The sequence below is a fragment of the Aspergillus lucknowensis genome (assembly GCF_044049455.1).
Source record: "Aspergillus lucknowensis strain CBS 449.75 chromosome Unknown BJX67scaffold_77, whole genome shotgun sequence".
Taxonomy (NCBI): domain Eukaryota; kingdom Fungi; phylum Ascomycota; class Eurotiomycetes; order Eurotiales; family Aspergillaceae; genus Aspergillus; species Aspergillus lucknowensis.
This window is the reverse complement of record NW_027263621.1, coordinates 44,568-64,384: the sequence shown is the minus strand read 5'-3', so window position 1 is coordinate 64,384 and position 19,817 is coordinate 44,568. Positions and strand designations below refer to the sequence as shown.

The 19,817-nt window shown below is 46.3% G+C and overlaps 8 protein-coding genes across 8 annotated transcripts; 3 read left to right on the top strand and 5 right to left on the bottom strand.

Moving 5' to 3' along the window:
• Positions 1-4,138: 4,138 nt before the first annotated feature.
• BJX67DRAFT_367498 (uncharacterized protein) lies at positions 4,139-4,788 on the bottom strand. Its single transcript, XM_071030529.1, has one exon. The coding sequence runs from the start codon at positions 4,432-4,434 to the stop codon at positions 4,147-4,149; it is 288 nt and encodes a 95-aa protein (XP_070880914.1). The 5' UTR covers positions 4,435-4,788; the 3' UTR covers positions 4,139-4,146.
• Positions 4,600-6,930, top strand: BJX67DRAFT_317614 (uncharacterized protein). Its single transcript, XM_071027257.1, has 2 exons — positions 4,600-4,978; positions 5,036-6,930. Exons 1-2 carry the CDS (start codon positions 4,765-4,767, stop codon positions 6,679-6,681), a joined length of 1,860 nt encoding a protein of 619 aa, XP_070880913.1. The 5' UTR covers positions 4,600-4,764; the 3' UTR covers positions 6,682-6,930.
• Positions 6,931-7,476: 546 nt separating this feature from the next.
• BJX67DRAFT_386108 (ankyrin repeat domain-containing protein) lies at positions 7,477-8,626 on the bottom strand (the record flags this gene model as incomplete). Its single annotated transcript, XM_071033999.1, has 2 exons — positions 7,477-7,592; positions 7,816-8,626. The coding sequence occupies 2 exons, from the start codon at positions 8,624-8,626 to the stop codon at positions 7,477-7,479; spliced, it is 927 nt and encodes a 308-aa protein (XP_070880912.1).
• Positions 8,627-9,691: 1,065 nt separating this feature from the next.
• BJX67DRAFT_391658 (3CxxC-type zinc finger protein) lies at positions 9,692-10,284 on the top strand (the record flags this gene model as incomplete). The annotated part of the gene is made up of 1 exon (XM_071034826.1): positions 9,692-10,284. Exon 1 carries the CDS (start codon positions 9,787-9,789, stop codon positions 10,282-10,284), a length of 498 nt encoding a protein of 165 aa, XP_070880911.1. The 5' UTR covers positions 9,692-9,786.
• A 1,078-nt stretch (positions 10,285-11,362) lies between these two features.
• Positions 11,363-13,121, bottom strand: BJX67DRAFT_386107 (uncharacterized protein; the record flags this gene model as incomplete). Its single annotated transcript, XM_071033998.1, has 4 exons — positions 11,363-12,142; positions 12,191-12,272; positions 12,325-13,031; positions 13,089-13,121. 4 exons carry the CDS (start codon positions 13,119-13,121, stop codon positions 11,363-11,365), a joined length of 1,602 nt encoding a protein of 533 aa, XP_070880910.1.
• A 1,758-nt stretch (positions 13,122-14,879) lies between these two features.
• Positions 14,880-16,205, top strand: BJX67DRAFT_391655 (BTB/POZ domain-containing protein; the record flags this gene model as incomplete). Its single annotated transcript, XM_071034825.1, has 3 exons — positions 14,880-15,098; positions 15,144-15,146; positions 15,203-16,205. 3 exons carry the CDS (start codon positions 14,880-14,882, stop codon positions 15,749-15,751), a joined length of 771 nt encoding a protein of 256 aa, XP_070880909.1. The 3' UTR covers positions 15,752-16,205.
• A 501-nt stretch (positions 16,206-16,706) lies between these two features.
• BJX67DRAFT_375647 (uncharacterized protein) lies at positions 16,707-18,397 on the bottom strand (the record flags this gene model as incomplete). The annotated part of the gene is made up of 5 exons (XM_071031726.1): positions 16,707-17,162; positions 17,221-17,364; positions 17,412-17,771; positions 17,826-18,314; positions 18,368-18,397. The coding sequence occupies 5 exons, from the start codon at positions 18,395-18,397 to the stop codon at positions 16,707-16,709; spliced, it is 1,479 nt and encodes a 492-aa protein (XP_070880908.1).
• Positions 18,398-18,855: 458 nt separating this feature from the next.
• BJX67DRAFT_367490 (RNase H1/viroplasmin domain-containing protein) lies at positions 18,856-19,741 on the bottom strand (the record flags this gene model as incomplete). The annotated part of the gene is made up of 3 exons (XM_071030528.1): positions 19,467-19,741; positions 19,199-19,414; positions 18,856-19,153 (listed from the first exon to the last, which is right to left on the bottom strand). Coding segments are annotated over exons 1-3 (269 nt in total), but the record flags the coding sequence as incomplete, so codon positions are not given.
• Between the last annotated feature and the right edge of the window lie 76 nt (positions 19,742-19,817).

Sequence of the window (19,817 nt, the reverse complement as noted above, 5' to 3'; positions counted from 1 at the left end):
TGTACTGTCTGACAGAGTGCTGTCCAGGTTTCCTGCAATTCTAGTATTAATTTTTTTTTATAGTGCATTTTAAAACAGCAGTTATTCCTGCTGTATGGAAACTGGAACTGGAACATCAAACACAGTCTTAATTATATAATAGTTGGAGTCGTATTCTGTCCCATGTACTGCACACTTGACCATGGAACCTGTCAGGTTCTCCAAGGCAAGGACAAGGTCAATAGTTAACACATTGTCCTCCCCCCTGCCATGTCTTTGTGCCCCGTTTCAGTAGGCTGCTAAGAGCAAATTCATTCATAAGGTTAATGATTGGATCTGCTTTGCCCTGTCTCTCTAAAGACACGTTGTCTCCCCTCCCTAAAGTTAATTATGTCAGTTAAAGTCTCCCACAATTAAAACTTCCATCACTGTGCCCGTATCTCACCTTACCTTGGTAATTGCCCTGCATAGATTACTGCACGTGTCATGCAAGGCTTGGGCATCTCCCCCTTCTACATATACTAATGCTATAAAAATTAATTGCTTGGGAAGCTGGATGACTGCTGCTGTTAGATCCAGGGATTCTATTGGCACTTGCTCTGCTTCTACATCCTTCCTTACCCACAACATGCTCTGGATTGCCCACCTGCCTTCCCTCTATGTGGAGGGGATTATTTTCGTCCATTTTTAATATTCCATTGGAGTTGTCAAGAGTTGGCTGTTAATTCTTCTTGGGGTTCTTGGATTGCTATTACTGCTGCGTCCTGAATTTTTTTGTTATTTATTAAGCTGTCATGCACTGCACCCTGTTTCCTTACATTCAGCTGAATTATTCGGAGTGTTTTATTTATGTTGCACTGGATACAGCTTCCAACAGTTTCTGCTGTATAATTCATATAGGCCTCCGCAAGGAACACACTTGGGGACTGTCTTGTTGCAGATGCTGTGGCGGTGGCCTTTCTTGGCACATTTCACGCATTTCTGGGTGTTGTTGCATTGGAATGCCTTATGTCCAATCTCTTGGCAGTTGTAGCATTGCGTTGGTCATGGCTAATGTTTAAAGGTGTTAGTTATGCCAGATTCTTCCCCAGCATAGAAGAACCCCTTGGCCAGGAGTCTTTTGTTATCGAAGCGACGACCTCTCGTGCGCTTCTAACCCCGGGCTCTCACACAGGACTTCCAAAGGATTTGGATTGACTTGTCTTACCTGGTGCGATCACGTCCAACAAGTATGGAGACTTGTCATGGTTAGGTTAAAGTCAAGGTAAAAGGGCAGGGCTAGCCTATAGTATATATACTATAGCCTTGTCAGAGAACTCGGACATCCGCAGCCAATGAATCTGATGTGCCGCAGCGGTCTGCTGTGATGCTAACGGAAGCATGTTGCGCCAACCCAATCATAATAATATGGATGTATTAATATAATACCAAGAAATATAATCATAGCTATCCAAGCTATAAACTATAATAAGTATAATAACAGGCATAGCTAATATAGCTAAGGGATATAACAGCTATAATAGGATAAGTTATATAAGGACTATTATTACCTATATCTAGAAGTTTTATTCTTTGTTTATTATTAACCAGATTGATAATACTATATTATTTACTAATCTAAATCCTAAGCATCTACCTCTTTCTATATTTGTTTAACCCCTTAATAACTATACTCCCTTTATTTACTTCTAGAATACCCTTAGGTTCCTACCTTTGGAAGGATTGGTGGACCTAATCTAATAATAATAGATCCTTAAGTTAAGTAAAGAGAGATATTGCTATCTATAACATGGGTAAAAATAGTAGTATTATAAGTGGCAAGGCAGCTTTAGTTTCTACCAAAAATGTTATAATAAAGCTTACTCTTAAAGAGGAACTTAAAATATTTAAGAAATAGCTTGCAGTTATAATCTTAGAGATTAGATTATTAAGAATATTTAAAGGTATTAAGATAAACAAAGCTAAATAGTTTAATAGTAAGTATTCTAAGCTAAAAAGGTATCTAACTTTAATAGACATGCATTTTTAAATTAATAACCTTACTATTATAGCTAAGGTAGACAAGATTATGTTTACAGGTACTTATCTTATAGGTACTATATTTAACTAGTTTAAACCCTATATAAGAGACTATTATAAGTAAAATAATAATAGTTAAGAGGATATAATAAAAGAAATATTTAGTAGCTATAAGAAATTTAAGAAAAAGATTATATATGCTTTTAGTAACTCTAATACTAAGCATATTACTAAGCAATAAATTAACATGCTTTAATAAAAAAGAATAAGTATTAGAAAGCTATCTGCAAAATTTTATTAGATAGTGTTAAACCTTAGCTGGGATAACATGGTATTATAATTAAGATTCTACCAGATATTTAAGCCTGAAATTAAAAATATAATAATATATATCCCATGAAAGCCAAAAACCCTTAATAAGCTAATTAAAATAGCATCTAGGATCAAGAGCTAAATAATTAAATAATACTAGGAAAACCATTAGCAAAACTAGGGAAACTAAAAAGACAAAAAAATAATATAGTATCAAGAAAGACTAAGATAGAGATATTAAAATATAGATAAATACTGCTATTAGCAAGAATTAGAATAATTAAAATAGTAATAAGAAGAAGTTTAATAGCAAATATTATAAATATAAAAAACCTAGGTATATTATAAAAAAATATTATAATAAAAAGAATTAAGGACTAGCTACCCATGATTTGCAAATAAGTATTATAATAATAATAATACAAGCTAATACTATCTATTTAATAACTAAACTAATAGACCAGGAATAGCAACCAGCATTTATAAGTAAAGATATTAATACTATCTACATACTTGTCAATATAGGAGATGATATAATAGTTGCCTTAAGATTAAATAAGCCATGCAAGGAATAGTAAGAGAATATAAAGAAATTAGCTAATATAGTTGCAAATATAGAAATTAGCATGAAAATCTATAAAGAAAGCATGGAAGCTAGTAATAAGGAGAATAAAAGGATTTAGTACTATAAGAAAAAAAAAGAAAGAAAAGAATAGTACTAGAAAAAAAATAAAAAAAAATTAGTATTAGATACTAAGAAATAGAAAAGATATTTACTAGACTTTAAAAAAAGATTGGCTTAAGTATTATATAATATAAGTTATTTGCCTTTAGGGGCCGCCGTATCCGGAAACGGCCACGCCCGACCCGGAAATGCCGCCCGCCACCGCCCGATCCCTCGCCGCTATAAAGGCTGCGACCTCCCGCCTTCGTAACGGTATCGTTCGGTTTCCCCCCCCAATCTTACGCCGGCCTCAATTCCCTCAGTGCCGTCCCCAGCGACACAGCCCTCGCTGGGGCATTTTGGAAGATCGATTGCCCACCCACTCGTTGGGAGGAAGTTTCCCAGGTTCCCTCGGGGGTTATTTTCCTCTTGGCATGTCGACCGGTCTATGTGGCCTTGAACCCACTTGCGTGGTTTCTTAACTTGTCCTCAGGGGAGGGAGAACCTCACCGGCCCCAGCGTCCTTCACCCGGCCGGATACCCAGCCAGACACCCGGTACTGGTCCACCCGCTTGCTATTGTCTGCCTACTCGATTGCTAGGGAACGCCTACTTTACTGAACCCCTCTTGGCTGGGGAGGTCTCCCTTGCATCGCGACGGTCTCCCGTTCCGTTCGGCCGGACTGGCCGGCGTGTCGATTGTGGTGGGGAGGAATGTCCTTGACTCGGCGGACCTGGTTTCAAAATGGGAAGGGGAAGACGACAAGCCCGCCGGAAAGTCACACCAGGGTAGGTTGCTCTGCTCTGGATTGGTCTTGCGGCCTCCGATGGCTCATGTGAGCTAATTGTCCGCGAGCTCAGTGGCGAGCTCCGTGCTTCTTTAACCATTTTGGGCGGTTTGGATGCACTCAAATTTTTGAACATTTTCCCTTTGTTGAAACCCGCGGAAAGGCCTTGTTGTTCGATTAAATTTCCTTCCGGGCATTGGCGCAGGAACCCACCGCGCACGGCTGCTCTTTCAGCTCGCCCGCCTGAGCGGTTCAGATTGCGAAGGGCAAGTGCCGTTTGTCCGGCATAGCTCGTGCCCAGTGGAGCATCCCTGTGATGACGGGAAGAAGCCTGGAAGTGATCACACGTACGGGAATCATGCTTTGGGATGCAGCGTGGAGCTGACTAGGTGTTGCCTAGTTGGGTGGTTTTTAGCTCTGGACAGGCAAATGCAACAATCATTTCCTCCCGAGCAGTCGCCGCTTTGGGCGATTTCCCGGCTGTATTCAGTCCAAATTCTCGCCATGAGTCTGCCCAACTAAAATTAGACTTGGGTGTACAGCAGCTCCTATCGGAGCCGGTGGTTTTGGGCACATCGGCCACTAAATTCGGTTTGGAGCAGTCAGAGAAACCTGCGGGTGGCAGTTTTTGCGAGCCTTTCAGGAGTCCAAGCCTCAACCACCTAGATAGCATCCTCCTCTTCTACGGTCTCGGAATACCTAGGAATGCAAGTGGGCTTGAAGGGCCTGCAACTCCGCCGTAGTCCTGTGGCGTCGACTCTCCCATTTCGGATTTGCCGACGGAACATTCGGCACTAGTCTAGGCACGGCGAGGTGGAACAGCGCGGACGGTACGAGCTACATGTCATTTGAATGGGAGGAATGTCCGTGGATGTTGTCGTCTCGCAGATCATGGACTCTGCTATATAAGAGGCTATTCTCGAAGATTCCGTCTATTATGCCCGCCGACCCCGAGCCGACCCTATTACTCGCGTGCCTACGTTTATGGTGGTGACGACTCAAAATGAGCACCTTTCTTTTCTACAACCCGAATTCAAACCCTTCTCGTTACTCCCAAAAGGAGCGTTTCAGCAAACGGCAATCTGTCTTGCTCAGCACGGAATACTCTGCATTGAACACAGAGCACAGCCCTCAGGTAAATCGCGAGCACCCTTCTTCCATTTATCCTGCCCAGTCCAATATTCGCAATAAATGTGACTTGCAACTTGCGGAACCTGGTATGTTAAAATAGAATCTCGGTAGTCTTGGGAATTTGCTAACCTTGGATGGTGCAGCCCATTCTACCGCTACCCTTGAAAGTACCCGACCACCAAACCAGAGTAGCGACACTGTCAGCGAAAGCGATATAAGCGGTGTCGAATCGCTCCATAGCCTTTTTTTGGAATCTCACTCCGGCGCCGGTACCGGATCTCCGGAAGTTGGTGAATTTGTATCAGTTTCTTCTTCATCCCGCCAAAATACACAGTCTCCCGCTTTCGATGGTAGGGCAGTGTCTCCAAATAAAGATGCATGCGTAACACAAGCCGGTTCTGGCCCTGATGGACAGGGTTGCGACTCGGACCAGCCTTCAGAGGCCACTGCATCAGGGCCGAACTTGGCCACATACTGCCTGAATCTTTCGCCTTCACCGATACTGCGTGGCCATGATTTTGTCGTCGCGGACGAGCACGCTACCAGCCACCAATCCGAGCTAATCTCCCCACTGTGGGCTGATGACCCAAAGGATTTCGCCGAATCAGCCGTCCTTTGGGAGAGTGATGGGCTGTGCACAAGCTTGAACGACAATGAGACGCGAATGGACGCCAATGAAGAAACCAACAATGGCCAGTGCGTTGTTAGGACTGCTTCAGAATTTGGTCGACGCCCTGGAATCAGCATGCTGGGATTGACGGAACACGGTAGTCCTGTTGAAAACGCCCACGGTTCCATACGTGATCCCAGAACCTGCCTTGCCCTCGCGGAGGAGACTCGTCTTCGCGACCTCAACAATACAATTCCAACATCCGGACAGCCGCTTGCGGATAAGGAGAGGGAAGACAGCGTTCCAAATATTGCAGAGGTCGTATCTGAGTCAAATCGGGGGTCAATCTCCATTCTTTCCGGGGCATGCTCCGAAGCAGGTACGCAAGGATTTGTCAGTACGGGGCCAACCACTCCTCAAGAACCAATTGTTGATCCTCCTATCGTTCAAGGGAATGCATCTTTCGCCTTTGATAAATCAAATTCTGCGCGGTCATCTTCTTCACGAATCTCCTCCTATCAGAGTTGCCGGAAGACGGTTGCCGAGTTTTCGCATGTCGAGATCCCAAGCCGCCCAATAGCAGAAGTGAACCAGTCTTCGGTTGCAATTACACCTCTTGACCGACGTGATTGGAGTTGCCACCCTTCATTAGCCAACGGGCCATGGCGCTTGGATGGGACAACTCTGTCAATCGACCTTCGGGATGCAGAGCGGGTTCCAATCTTTGTTGGATACTCCAGTTTTCGTGTTTACGATGGTAAACTTACGCAATCCCTTACGCTCTTCCAAGGATCTGCCGATGGCCCACCAGTCAATAGATCCGTAGGGAACCCCAGCCCTCCTCCTATTCCTGCTCGTGGACCCCTCTCACTTGAACAAAAGCGGCGGCTTGTGAAATTAAAGCAGGAAGGATATACTTGGGATGAGATTGTTACTAAATTTCCCGGCAGGAAAAAGAGTAACCTCCAGGTTATCTATTCTAGAAGCCTGAAATATTTTCGCAGTTTGGGCTCTATACATAATCACCCCTCCAGACACCCATCCTCAATACCCAGGTCATCCTCGAACGATCGCAGTCTTGCAGAAATAACAGGCAATGCCCACATCGACTCTCGACAAACGAACCAGGGGAAGGGAAAGAAGTCGCGATATAATCTGCGGGCAAGGGGATATCGATGAAGGGCTACGCAGCTTACGTGTATCCCTACTATCACCAGATATTCAAAATCGTATCTCAAATATGTCAATTTTCTGCTCTGCTCTCCTTTATTAGTTTTGATGTCGGCCTCCAGACCGACGCTGGCCCACACGTGAGAGACCCGGAGCTACCACTACTCAAAGTCTAGCGAGTTTATCTGTGTCCAGCTAGAAGTCACCATAGTTACAGTGCTTCTTTAACTTCTAAAGGGCACGTTGTCAGAAGCCTAGCCGTTCCGGAAATATTCGCAAATGATTGTTCTGCTTGCTGGGGAGTAGCAGGGTACTCAAGCCACTGGGATAGGACGGCGTTGTATCATCAACATCCACAACGTAGCTTAAGAATCTGCTGCAGCCACCTCATTTGAATTTCGTTCGAGGTAAGCCCCCACTCGTCTGGATCATTCCTTAAGGGAGAATCAGATCGGAGGACGGATTGTACGTTAGCTCACATTATATCTCAAAATCTTAGATGGCACCTACAACTTTACGATAGAGTTTAGGGTATTGAGAGATGCATGTAAGACCCTGACTCTTGGACTGGAAGTTGAAGCAGAGGGTGGTATGGGCGTTACAGTTTTAAAGGGGTCCAATTTCTTCTCTTGCTGCCACCTTTGCGATATCCATGTCCACTTGGCGAAGATTTTCTCAATGAATCGTGATGGTCTGATAGCTCCGCAGTAATTACCACCTGTCGAAACCTTTCCCACTTGTTTTTCGCCTCAACATTAAGTGGAATGGTAGCTAGCGGAACAAGTTGGGGGAATGCCTCAGCGATTAGATTGTCACTAGAGTTCCCAAGAGTTGCACCGAGTTCCTTGCGTACTTGCTGAACCAAGCATTCTCGGAACCGAGCATTGCTCCAAATGCTGCTTGGCTGTCGAATATTTGAGCTGGAGCGCGAAGCAGTATCCAGGACGGGGAAATCATCTGCAACAAAAGGAGCAACTCCTTTGTCTGCCAATTTCATCGCTGGTATACCAAGAGAGGTATTGGGTGCGCAAGCTGAAGATCTGAAGTTTGGACTGGAGACCAGCCTTGGAGCCCATAAGTTACGTTTCCCGGCCGCACAAGAATCCTCGGTTGTTTTCAGCCACGTACGGCCAACCAGCTTACCCTTTTTTAAGTTGTTCGGACCCGGCAGTTCTTTTTGTCCAAATAGCTCTCTAACTTTTGAGTTCTGGTGTTTGGCTCCAAGCTCCAAGCTTGAAATCGGTGCGCCATTGGAGAAATCCCAGTCAACGAGACTGATATCGAGTCCAAATTCCCTCAGGATCATGAGAACGTCAAACACCTCATCATTTTGGCAGCCAGTTACAGCGCGGCCGGACGGACGTAGCGTGTGAAGTAAAGGGGTGAGTGCCTCGGCATCTTTTGCATGTATGTCGTCGCCTAACTCGAGAAACAGTTTCGCGGCCATCGGCAGTTTCTCCATGCACGCGCCATGTAAAGGGGTGAGAGATTTTTTATGATCGATAAATACGTTGCTGATGTCAGATATCGCTTCTGAGAGAGTCTTGATAACTTCCCCGTGGCGGTATTTGAGGGCGAAATATAAAGGTGTTCTCCCCATCTCGTCTTGTTCCTGAGGATGGGCCTGTCTCTCGAGAAGGAGTTTCACTGTGAAGACTGCACCATAGTAGGCGGCAACATGGAGAATATTGGAGCGCTTCACTAGCGCAGGAGCGAACTTTGTGCCGGACCCGAGATCAAGAAACTTGCCAACCGCGGTATGCAAGTCTTTTGATATAGCACGGAGAGCCCCAAATCCTCCCCGCAGCTCCATGTCAATTATATATACGAGATCGTTGAAAACCCTATAGTGCGCGCGATTGACCATAGTAAGAGACTTCGCATTCTGGGCCAGGCCTAGATGGTCGATAATTTGATTGAGGATCTCCGGGGGAAGATCTAACAGGAAAGCCATTCTCACTGATCACATCGGGTAATGGCAGAGAACGTTTTTGTGGCTCTGCTAGCCGTAGACTGGGGATGCCCTATCCCTACTGAATATATCAGGGCTGTCGATGGAAGACAAAGAAGGACAGAAGACAAGCTGCAGATTTTCGGCGGGGCAGGATCAATATTGTCACTTTAGACGGCGTCTTCTACATGCTAAATATTCAGTGCGACAACCCTAAGTAGGAGGGATAAAATCCTCACTTTTGCAGCCACAGTAGCGATCATGATGATCATGCTCCTCCAGGAATGTGTTTTAGTGAACTAGAGGAAGTTCAAACCACTCCCTGCAGTATGCGTTCTTATGCCTGGAGGAAAGTAAGGGATGTATCATGAAACCTGCAATGCCCCTTCATTCTTCACTAGCCAAGCTAAAATGGAAAGCCCGCTGAAAAGGACAAAATCCCACCATCATGATATCTCCTCCCTCTTCGAGATCGGCGGAAGATTAATGGGATATCCAACGTCCACATCAGGTTGGTCCTTGGCACCCCATCCTTTCAAAGGACTGATTCATTGATCGATCCTCAACCGAGTGCTGGGGAGGGTAAGGCCGAGGAACAGCGGAGCAGTTTCTGATTTGGAGATACCAAATTCCTAACGCCTATAGTATTGGTCTCTTGTCGGTCCCGCTCTACCTTGGCGTGCAATGCGACAAAATATAACTTAGTGGCTAGCTGACCAGCATGCCTATCCCGGCAGGGTGGAAGGATCCAATGTCAGACTTGCTTCTATCGCTGCCCCCACCGGATCGGTCATTCGTACATGGTTTGTAGGCTGCACTCTCCAGTTTATATCTGCGGAATCCCCGCGAATGAAGTATCTGCTCAATCAGTTGCATGTTTACAGAGCATTCCCTTGTTTTTATTCTTATCTCAGCTATGAGTTCAGCGCATGGACAGAGTATGTCTGCGGCGACACCTATCCAGGTTACACCACGTTGGACATATCTACCAACCAACTCATGCTGTGGCAGTGATGTGTTGTCCTCAGGAGGTACAGCTGCTGCTTTAAGGTAGGGCAGCCCTTCTCCCAGATAAGTGTTCATAAGCCCATCCAAGGCCATGTTCCGAGTGTCAGCACAATATTTAACATCCTAAAAACCCACTACCAGCACCGGGATTCCAAATGCCGCGCAAGGGATGCAAAACTGCGAAATTATGGTCGCTCCACCCGAAGCTTCATGACGACGTATCACGGTTGTTAGACGAGGAAGGGCTTCAACTGGACTTCTTTGACGCCGACGATGAGGAAACCAACGTTGAGGAATGGGACACAAACGTTATGGGTCGTTTCATATGCCAAAACAGCGGATGTTACTCCAGCGGTTGGTCGAGCAAGAAGATCGCGATTACAATTCGCATGTACCCCCGACAGCGATATAATGCGCGAGTGTATCACCAGCGATGCAGAAATTGCAGAGCTGTTGGTCGGCTAGTCCTAGATACCAGATGCTATGCGGAAAGAGTGACATACTGGCTTAAAAAATGGAATGGAATCGAGGTACAGCGACCTGATTATTCTGGCCAGATCAGAGGTCCGCACGATAGTGAGCTGTGTGAGGGGTGTAAAGTTGGTCATTGTCCCAACTCAAATAAGGATTTAGCATTGGTTCTGGCTAGGTAAGTTTTGTACCCGAAGTTTTTATACAGTGACTAATTGTTCTAGATTGTCTAAGGGACTGCTTCCATGAGATGATTAAGTTATCACCCTACCAGGCTGCTACAATCAGGTATGGTTGAATTTGTTATTGGTAAAGATCGAAAATAGTTTTTCATCCATGTGCACAAGCAAGAACTTTCCCAGAGAAATTACTTGAAGCGCCCTTAAACAGCGAAATTGACGAAATGGTCTTTGAGAGGGATAGCGGCCACTCCACGAAAAGCAAGATATTATCCCAGGTTGTCTAAGAACGATGGAATCCCGTAAACCTTACTAAGAACGTTTTTTATCCTGCAAAGTTTTCTGTTCTCAATGCTGCCATTGCCCCAAGGCTTGACCCCAAGGCTTTATATGAAGATGGAGTAGTAAACAGTGATCCTCGAGCGGATTATGTGAATGTCTTTCTCTGTCACGCTGAAGTATATTGCTTGGGCTACCGGACCGACAATGTTTCGTTATATGCTTGGCCCCTCCATTGTCTTGTCCATCTGTTAGACAACTTCACCGTGTTTATGGAAAGAACTGGTGACATTGCTGAAGTTCGCGTTCGAGGAAAGCAAGTCGAGGCCAAGCAACAGAGCTTGCGAGATTATGCAGCATGGAACGTGGAAATGCTTACGCAGGATGTCGACTTTCGATAACCCCTCGACAGGGTGCCATCCTTGGAAAAAGCCATCTACTGCTTAATGTGGAACTGAAAGTCAGGATTCTGGGAATAGCACCAGCAACTTCCGGGATCCATGCACAGTATGGGAAGCAGAAAAGAAAGAAGAGTTTTAGCAGAGGTTTGGGTATGATGTCAATTAATTAGAATATAGTCTGCCAGGTATTTTCCCGACACCATACTCCACCTCCCACACATCTTGTGAAACAAGCTGGCGCAAGATAAAAAAAAAATCTCCAGAATCATCTTGCGGTCTTCCCCGAGCGTTAAATTCGACCTAGAGGAAAAGTAAGGAATGATTCAATTAACCTGCAATGCCCTATCAATCTTCACAAGCCAAGTTAAAACGGAACGCCGACGAAGGACAATATCCAACCATCACGATGTCTTCTTGCTCTTCGAGATCGACGGCCGACGCACAAAATTTCGCCTCGCCTGTGCGATCTCTTCCTCCTGACATCGGAGCTCGTTAAGCCCCGCTAGGAGAGCTGGGGAGTCGACAAAAATAGCACTTCCCGCGATGGTTGCCTGGTTAGCACTAACTGGCTTGAAGGTGATGCGGGGAAATAAACACCAGGCAAGCAGGCTAACATCCCTCCCCTGCTTAGTGCTACCCTCAAAAGAGTCTATTTCAGAACATGACTCCGAACTCCATCCTGGACCACAGAGGTTCGGAGGCTCTGTATCAAATTTAATTATACAGCAGTCTCTCTTTGCGTTGTCCCATAAGCTAATGCAGTCTGTTAGTAAAGCCTTCAGTTCTTGTGCAAAAGGTCTCTGTCTTGGGTGCGGGATAAGTTGCGCAAGGACATCCAAGATAGGTTTGAATGCCTGGAGCACTCGCTCACACTCCGATGTCCGATCAAGCTTTTGAGAAATCGGAGTTAGCCCGTCGTGTGTGAGGGATCTCCATAGAGCTTCTTTGTTGCGGTCCTTTTGGCCGATCGTATTCGATATTAGCAGCAAAACATCTTTCACTTCCGGTGAGATTGACATCGTTGTTGCAGAGAACTCCTGCCATATACAGCGACATATGGCTTTCATGATAACAGACTGTGCGCCACAGACGCGTAGAAATTTGGATACCTCGGAGGTTGTTATTGGGATATACTGAAATATATTGTCAAGGCGGCGAAGACTCTGGGAGATATCAACATCCTGTCAATGTCAGATAGGTCGCCATCAGCAAAATTCAATGCCACTAACCAGATTTTCAGGTGGCAGCTCCCGAAAATAGGAGCGAACAATTGTCTTGACGGTGTTGTGTATTTTGTCAAAATCCGCTTCACTAGCCAGATTGTCAGCCATTATCGAAAACAGAATGCTCACGCCCAACTTACTACCGAGCGATAGGAATAGATTCGAGTGAATACCTGGACTTCAGATCATTTATCTGAGCCCCCAGCTGCCTCGAGTGTTCCATGTACAGCTCTAAGGTTTTCTCATTCTTTCCATTTTCGTCTGTGAGCCTTTGGATATCGCCCTCCAACTTCTGGCTCAGCTTATTCGCCTGCTGAAGCTTTGAATTTGCCCCCTTCTCAATTTCCGCGACCCGGTTTTCCCAGTGCTCTGCAAGCCGTTTTCTCTCTACCTCGACAGCTTTTTCATATTGAGCTTTCTGTTCTTCTAGGAACCTTTGTTTGTCTTTCCGAGCCTGTTGCTTCTCTTGCTCCACGGCCTGTTGCGCACTTTTGAGACTTCTCTCCTGTTCCTCAAGACGGGTCTGTTGTTCTGCTAATCGGACTGTCTCCTCCCGTAGCTTTCGAGACTGCTCATTATTCGAGAATTGTAGGTCTTGAACAGTTTTTGAAAGATTGCTAATCTTCTCGTCCTTTGCTATAAGTTCACCAAGCGCACCCTCGATCTGGTCCACATCGCTGTCATAAGAATCCAGGAATTGAATGAGCTTTGTGACACGATGGATCGACTCCCTGGGCACTCGCTGGCCTTTCCCAAGATATAGAGCCTCGTCACTGCTTCCATCTGTTGCCTCAAGCTCAAGGCGTGCCTGCCGTCGTCTTTGTCGGCGTGTCTGTCGTGTCGAAGACTGAGATCGAAGATTTAGCCAAAATCCAATGGCAAAGGCGGTAATAATTTCACTTACCTTGGCCTCAGAGGCCGTCTGGTGCCCGTTCATCATGATAAGCTTCTTTGTCAGACGTATAAGTAAAGACTCTGTTCTCTGCAGATTCATGGAGGAAGTCCAGACTAAATTCAGTTACCTGAAGAGCCTAGGCTTTTGTGAGGAAAAGGACCTGTACAAATCTGCTCTCCCTCGTTACCGCATATTTATTTCCCGCTTCTAAAGGCCCCAAAGGTGAATGGCACGTCTCATACTGTCAGTTTATGCAAGTGCTAGTCATAAAGTGGGTAAACCTCACTTCGATTGACTTGTCGCCTGTCTACCTGCAATCACATCATTTGGGCTCATTATTGGATACCCCCCGGAGCCTCGCGAGGTTGAGTGAGGCATACTGCGCTGATCTTAATATGCAACAGCTAACCCCGCGTTTCCACCCAATGAAATGAGCACAGCATATCATTTTCTCTCTGAGTGAGTCTGCTTCGGCGACTAACTCCCCACACCCATTGGCTCGGCCGAAGCACATACCCATAGACAGTTGTGGTATGAAGACCAATCAGCCTTCCAGCGCTCGCGTCAGGTTGGTCCTTGGCACACCCTCTTTTCAAAGGACCGCTTTGTTGGTCGAGCCTCGACTGGGTGGCGGAGAGGGGAAGACCAAGGGGGAAGCGTGGCGATTGCTCATTCGGCGATACCAAACTCCTTACGCAAAGCATAACTGCATATCTATCCTTACTTTGACCTTCAGACAACATATGCGACAGCAAGTGTTCTTGGGAGTCTGTGTCTCTGCGTGATTTAATAGCGAGTAGGGGCGGGGGAGGGAAAAGGCAAAAGGAGGATCCATTTGTATGAACCCCAGGTTAAACTGGCCAGCAATTCCCTTTATCTTGGTTTGTAAAGAGACCAAAATGAACATCTGGGCCTATAGACCATTTATATTGGACAGTGCGTTCTTCGAGGATGCCCCTCGGGCGCCTTGGTAGGGGTATGATAATCAAGGCAATGCGAATATGACCAGAGGGGTAAGGGCTTAGACAACAAGGCTTTGCACAGGCGTCAGCAGGAGCCAATTATTTCGTGGTTACTCAAGAAACAATGGACGGGCTCAAGCGGGATACTGTTGAAAACTCCAAAATTTCTCGCTTTGTGAATTTCCGGCGGTAAAAATGAGGGGCGAACCGGGTAGACGTCTTGGAGTCACAGAGACAACAGATCGCGACCAATAGCACATTCGTAGTTCAAGCCGTCAAAGGCAAGGCACAGGCCGAGGTCCATATTTGATTCTGATGACTCTGGCTGTCAAGAGCACCAAATGGGGAAGTCACGCTCCAGTGTCACAGTACATCGTGATCATCATTTATATTACATGTAGTCAGGTTCTCAGGGACCCGTATTGTTCCATTTCAGCTGTTTGTGACTTCCAGCACCCACGTTAGGCTTTTCCTTGCCACACCCGTTTTCTTACAGTAGTAAGAATTTCCTCTGTGGGACTCCTTACTGGTATGGAGTAGGTGAGAGCTTGGCAAAGGCTAATTTGTATCGATCCCTCTTGCAAAGCGCAAATAGCTTTGACCACGAGGCGTCAGGGGTAGGTACGAATATGAGGGTGGGCAACAAGCGCTCCAGCACCATGGCTTGGAACTAGCGTTAGCTCCTGCTACTATAACACTGTCTCGTTACATAGAAAAGAGTTAAGAACTTCTAGAGTGAAGTTTACAAGCAAATAAAGCCTCCATCTTCGATCCCTCCCGAGACAGTATAACACACTAAAGGCAACCCGCTCTGTCTGGTTGAATTAACAACGGCGTGATGAGCAGCGGCCAGCCTATGACCGTGAATATCAAGGCGGAGGCCATGGAAGCGGACGCGAAGGTAACCTTACTAGGAGCATTCAAGACTGGTCAAATCTGCAAAATAAATTGTACAGTACTGATGCGCCTGTACAGTATCAGATACTTTCAAACATCAACGTTCTCCGACTTGACAATAACCACCAAGGACCAGAAAACTGAAGCGCACAAATTGATTGTCTGTGGGCAGTCAGAATTCTTCTCTCGACTCAACCACAATTAGAAAGTGAGTTGATTTAAACCCCATCACGAGCGCACTCAAAGCTTATTCAGATTTGTCAGGAAGTAACAGAGAATGTTATAACACTTGAGGACGACGATCCCAGAGCCCTAGACGCAATGATTCACTTTTTCTATGGATTCAATTACGATAGCAGTGGCAGTGACCAGGGTCGAACCTCTCCAATGCTGTTCAACGTCAAAGTTTATCAAATTGGTGACAAATATGGCATTCCTAACCTCAAGGCGCCAGCGAAGGAGAAGTTTTCGGTCGCTATAAAGACATACTGGGACATGGATGACGTCCCGGCAGCTATCGCAAGCGCATATTCCACTACGACCCCCGCAGATAGAGGCCATCGGGATCTTCTTGCTAGCATATCTTTGGAACATATTAATGACTTGCTGAAGAATGACGATTTCAAGCAAGCTTTAGGGGAAACTTTGGGCTTCGCAGCTAACCTCGTACAGAGGCAAGATCCTCCAGTGAGCGCAATAACCTACCACTGCCCTAACTGTGCTATGAACTGGGGGATACAGAGTTCTGGGAAGGTCCAGTACTGTCCGTTATGCTCATACAGTATTGACTGGAGACGCAATGTTAAAAAGTGAGATTTGGGCGCTTATCGAGGGTCTCCTTATTTTCGTTTGGAGGGGCAGTCGTTGATATCCTTTGTGTTTCTTTGGTGTACTTCTTCAGCGTGGCTTGGTTGGGAAATTTCTGAAGGGTCGCTCCTGTGCGTCGGGGGGTCGATCAGGTCGAATAAATTGACTATCACCTTAGCGAAAGCCTTATCGTTTAGCCTTGTCACCCTGAACAGTTCAGAGCAGGGAGAGGTAGAAACGAGCCTCTCGGCACTGATTGATGGTAGCGAAAGGTTCCTCAATTCCCAGTACTCGAACAAGAGCTTGGTAATTTTGGAGCTTGTTGCCAACATCTAGTGTGCGAACTCTGGTATTGGAGTGGAAATGCCACCAGCGTGTGAATTGCTTTGCGGTCGCGAAATTTTGCTATGCCCAGCTTCGATCCCTACCTCCCCAAATTCATGGTCGACCAGAGCTCATGCGGCGACACAGGGAGGGCTTTCCTGCCTGACCGCCAACTGATGACACGGCAATTTCCTAGGAAATTGACGCGTCCGGGACGGAATATCGTATCGCCTGCTCAAGAACTCGCTCTGTAAGATCACCGTGGCCACAGTCGTCAACTCCAACAAGGCCGAATTTCTGAACGTACGAACACTCAAAAATCGGCGCATAAAAATTGGCCTTGCTCAACATTTTCCAAATATTCACAGAAAACCTACAGCCAGAGGCTGAATCAATCTGACAATCAAAAATCTGTCTTTGCTTTCAAGAATAAGCCACCAGTCTAATTAAGCAAGAGACTGTCAGTTCAACCAATGAAAAGATTGAAGCTAGTCCGATAGAGGCTTAGCGTCAGCTGCTGGGCTACAGAGACCCAACCAAAAGGAAGTAAAAGAGTCAAACTGATTGAGCCTCCAACTGTAACATTTGGCAGCCCTCTTTTGGGTGCAACGACTGCTCGGAAGCCTTCCTTTAGCTATTATAAGGAAATAAGGCTTTTACCACCGTCGCATGTCACCCTCTGGCGTATCTTAACATACAACCTTCCGGATCCGAGCCTTGTGAAGGCCACACGCCCATCACCAAGACAAGTAGCCCGAACAATAGCACTCGGGGAGAATATAAGCGCTTCCCCAACTTCGAGTTCGACTACCTGGCCAAAAAGTGATCGTAACTCTTCATCATCATTACTTGAACCATGCTGTGCAGCAAGGTGATTCACTGTAGCACCAGCCAAGTGCTTCTGTAGGACGTGTAGCCATTCTGGGGATGAAAATCGGTGAACAATAGTTGTTGAACATAGATTCAACAGGGCAGTAGAAATTGTTGGCTCTTGGGTGGATATGATCATTCGAACTCCAAGATGTCTTTGGAGGCGAACGGCAGACAGGAGGGTCTCCGTGAATCCGCGAGCTTCGACCGACTTATTCATATACTTAACAACCCGTAAGCTTATAGCCGCAAATAGTATAGAGCTATTGGGATAAACAAACTTTGTGGGCTTCATCCAAAGCCATGACTCTTCCAATGCTCGGCTTCTGTTCCAAAAAGATACTGGCACAAATGTTGAACAGCGAACAGGCAGTTTCAGGCGATATGCACGGGCATGACAGATCGATTATTGTCAATTGACGTGCCTGGATTCATTAGAACGGCTTCTAAAGGGCAAAGGATGCATGGTTACCTGGGGCTCCCAAATAGATCCTCCCGATTTCTTTCCTTTAGTAGCCCTGGCCTTTCCTGTCTGTGATTTAGGCATGAAGCTCTCAAGTGTATCCAGACGCTGGCTGAGGGGTTCTAGCTGAGCTTGACTCAGGTTAGAAGACATTAGCCTTTGCTTGAATCCCTGGTAGTCAAAGCCTGTTTCGTGTTCCTGTTGAGTGATGCGCATATCACGCAGGATGCGTTTCACAGTGTGCATGTATAGTGGCATGGGACTCTCATCCTGGCCAACAGCCATGAGGTCTAGCATCCGCTGAGTGTTCAAATGTTCTTGATCAAGCTCAAGAGGCGCAACGGTTATATTGAATCTGGAATATGTCCCCTGTGTTCTTGAAATCAGCTTTCAAGGAGTAAGGCATGTGATGGGGCGAATCACCTTGATGGTACGTAGATTAGTTGGAGAGCACAGCACACGGACGTCTAACTGTGAATGCGTAGCAAGAAAGGCTGCTTCGCAAGGCGAGCCCATGTTGTCACTGATGAATGTATCATAGTGGAAAACTAAAGCTGTGAGAGGACTTGAAAGCCTTCCCACTCTGCAGGGGATTAAGCAGTTTTCCAAAATGCACGCTAGGGTATGGCTTTTGCCTGAGCCCTGGGAGCCGCATATGAATGTGCTTGATGGAGGGGTGACGTTAAAGAAAATGCGAGGATCATCGGTCACTAAGGAGTCTGCGCTTCTCAGCTTACTACGGTCGCCTGCTAACAGGCCAAACTGCACTGTTTGATCAAGCCCGGAGGCATGTGCAAAAACACAGCTCGCAACAATAGGCGCAAGGCAATGCTCTCCGTTTCCCGGGCGCGGATTGCCAGGCCTCAGAAGGCTGACGTGATATTCAAAGACATCCTCATCGAATACTGAAGCCTGAGGAGAGTCAGAAAGCACTTAATACTTAGTAACAGCGGAAGCCTACTTACCGTCAAGCTAACATCACCAGTTGATCCCATTTTAAGTCTCGGGCTGCCAAGTGCGGCACGGTCATATGACGCTTTAGGCAATAATAGAGGAAAGAGAATCCGGGATGGACTATCGATCTCTTACGTCGGGGACGAAGGGTAGCCATTTTATATGTTGAGAAGCAGCTGAACATTGGTCCACGGTGGTGTTAATAAGCTCTGATCGGCAATCATTCCTATGTCTAAATGATCCTGATCAATGTTCCCGCGGCAGGGGTCATCGTAAGGCACTCCTGCGTAATGCCCCATTCACCGACTCTCATCGTCCGGCATACTCCCAAACGGCCAACACTGACGCTGTAAGAGTCATTCCCAAAGAGGCTTCGACTGCTTTCGGCATTTCCTAATTATCCACCATCGGAAACGATTGTGAACTTTCCGAATGTCTCAGGCGAATCATGATAGTTTCTACAATCTCTAATTCCTCAAGTAGAATATGCGATACCTACCGATGAAGTAGATGATATTTGCTGATCCTGGGTGTAATTTATCTCTTGAAATTCAGATTTTCCATCATCATGGCTAGGTCCTCTGCTGCGTTTCCTCCATTGTCCATCTTCAATTGCTTCAGTCTTGAAGTTTAAATCTCTGGGTAACCATCCGTTATCTAACCTATCTCTTATGCATTTTTGAAAAACCTCACAATAGGAGGTCCTCCACTCGTCAATGAACCTTTCAGCCTCCTTCCGAGTCTCGAAACCCTGGTGGCATGCTGACTTGAATCCTTTAGTAGCCATCTCAACGTCTCTGTATCACGTTAAATCAATTCTGAACAGCCGCGGGAGCTCATACCTGTAGTCCTCGAATATCCCACTGGTTCTCCCATATGCTACCGCGTAAAAATTTTTTGGCCCTCGCGTGGAGGTCGCACTTGTTGAATTGCTTAGAACATCTGCACTAAACTCGCTGGAACCTCTATCCTGCAGCGAGCTGCGCGCATCTTCAAGAGTATCAAAGCCCTGATGATGCGCGCCTTTGCATCCCGTCACCCTGGGGTGCACCTGGGCCCTGGGCGAAATCATAAATAAAAACGTATGTCTCACAAAGCGGGTTCGCCTACCAAGAGGAGAATATAGTAGGGCCGTTTACACAGACATCGTGCATCTATGCAACCAACGATGAATTCAAGAGAAAAGTCGTGTTATAGACACTTGCAGAGGGCAGGGAGCGCATAGAATTTATGTCTGTGCTAGGCCGCAAGTCAGAGGTCAAACCTTACCGCGGCAACAAGTGCCATTTAAATTAATTCGCGCAACATTCGACACCATAATTCATACCTTATCAGGTGGAAGGAGGTAGGCGGAAACACAGTGAGACTGTACTTTTGCAGCGACCCCGCACGCTGGCGAGGACGCTATACTCTTTTAAGGATTAAAGGAATTGCAACAGACTTACTTCCTTTTCTGTTAGC

Coding starts and splice junctions, on each gene's coding strand:
- BJX67DRAFT_367498 (XM_071030529.1), bottom strand. CDS start 4,434: ATGCTATCTAGGTGGTTGAGGCTTGGACTCCTGAAAGGCTCGCAAAAA.
- BJX67DRAFT_317614 (XM_071027257.1), top strand. CDS start 4,765: ATGAGCACCTTTCTTTTCTACAACCCGAATTCAAACCCTTCTCGTTAC. Junction 4,979..5,035: donor CTTGCAACTTGCGGAACCTG/GTATGTTAAAAT, acceptor TGGATGGTGCAG/CCCATTCTACCGCTACCCTT.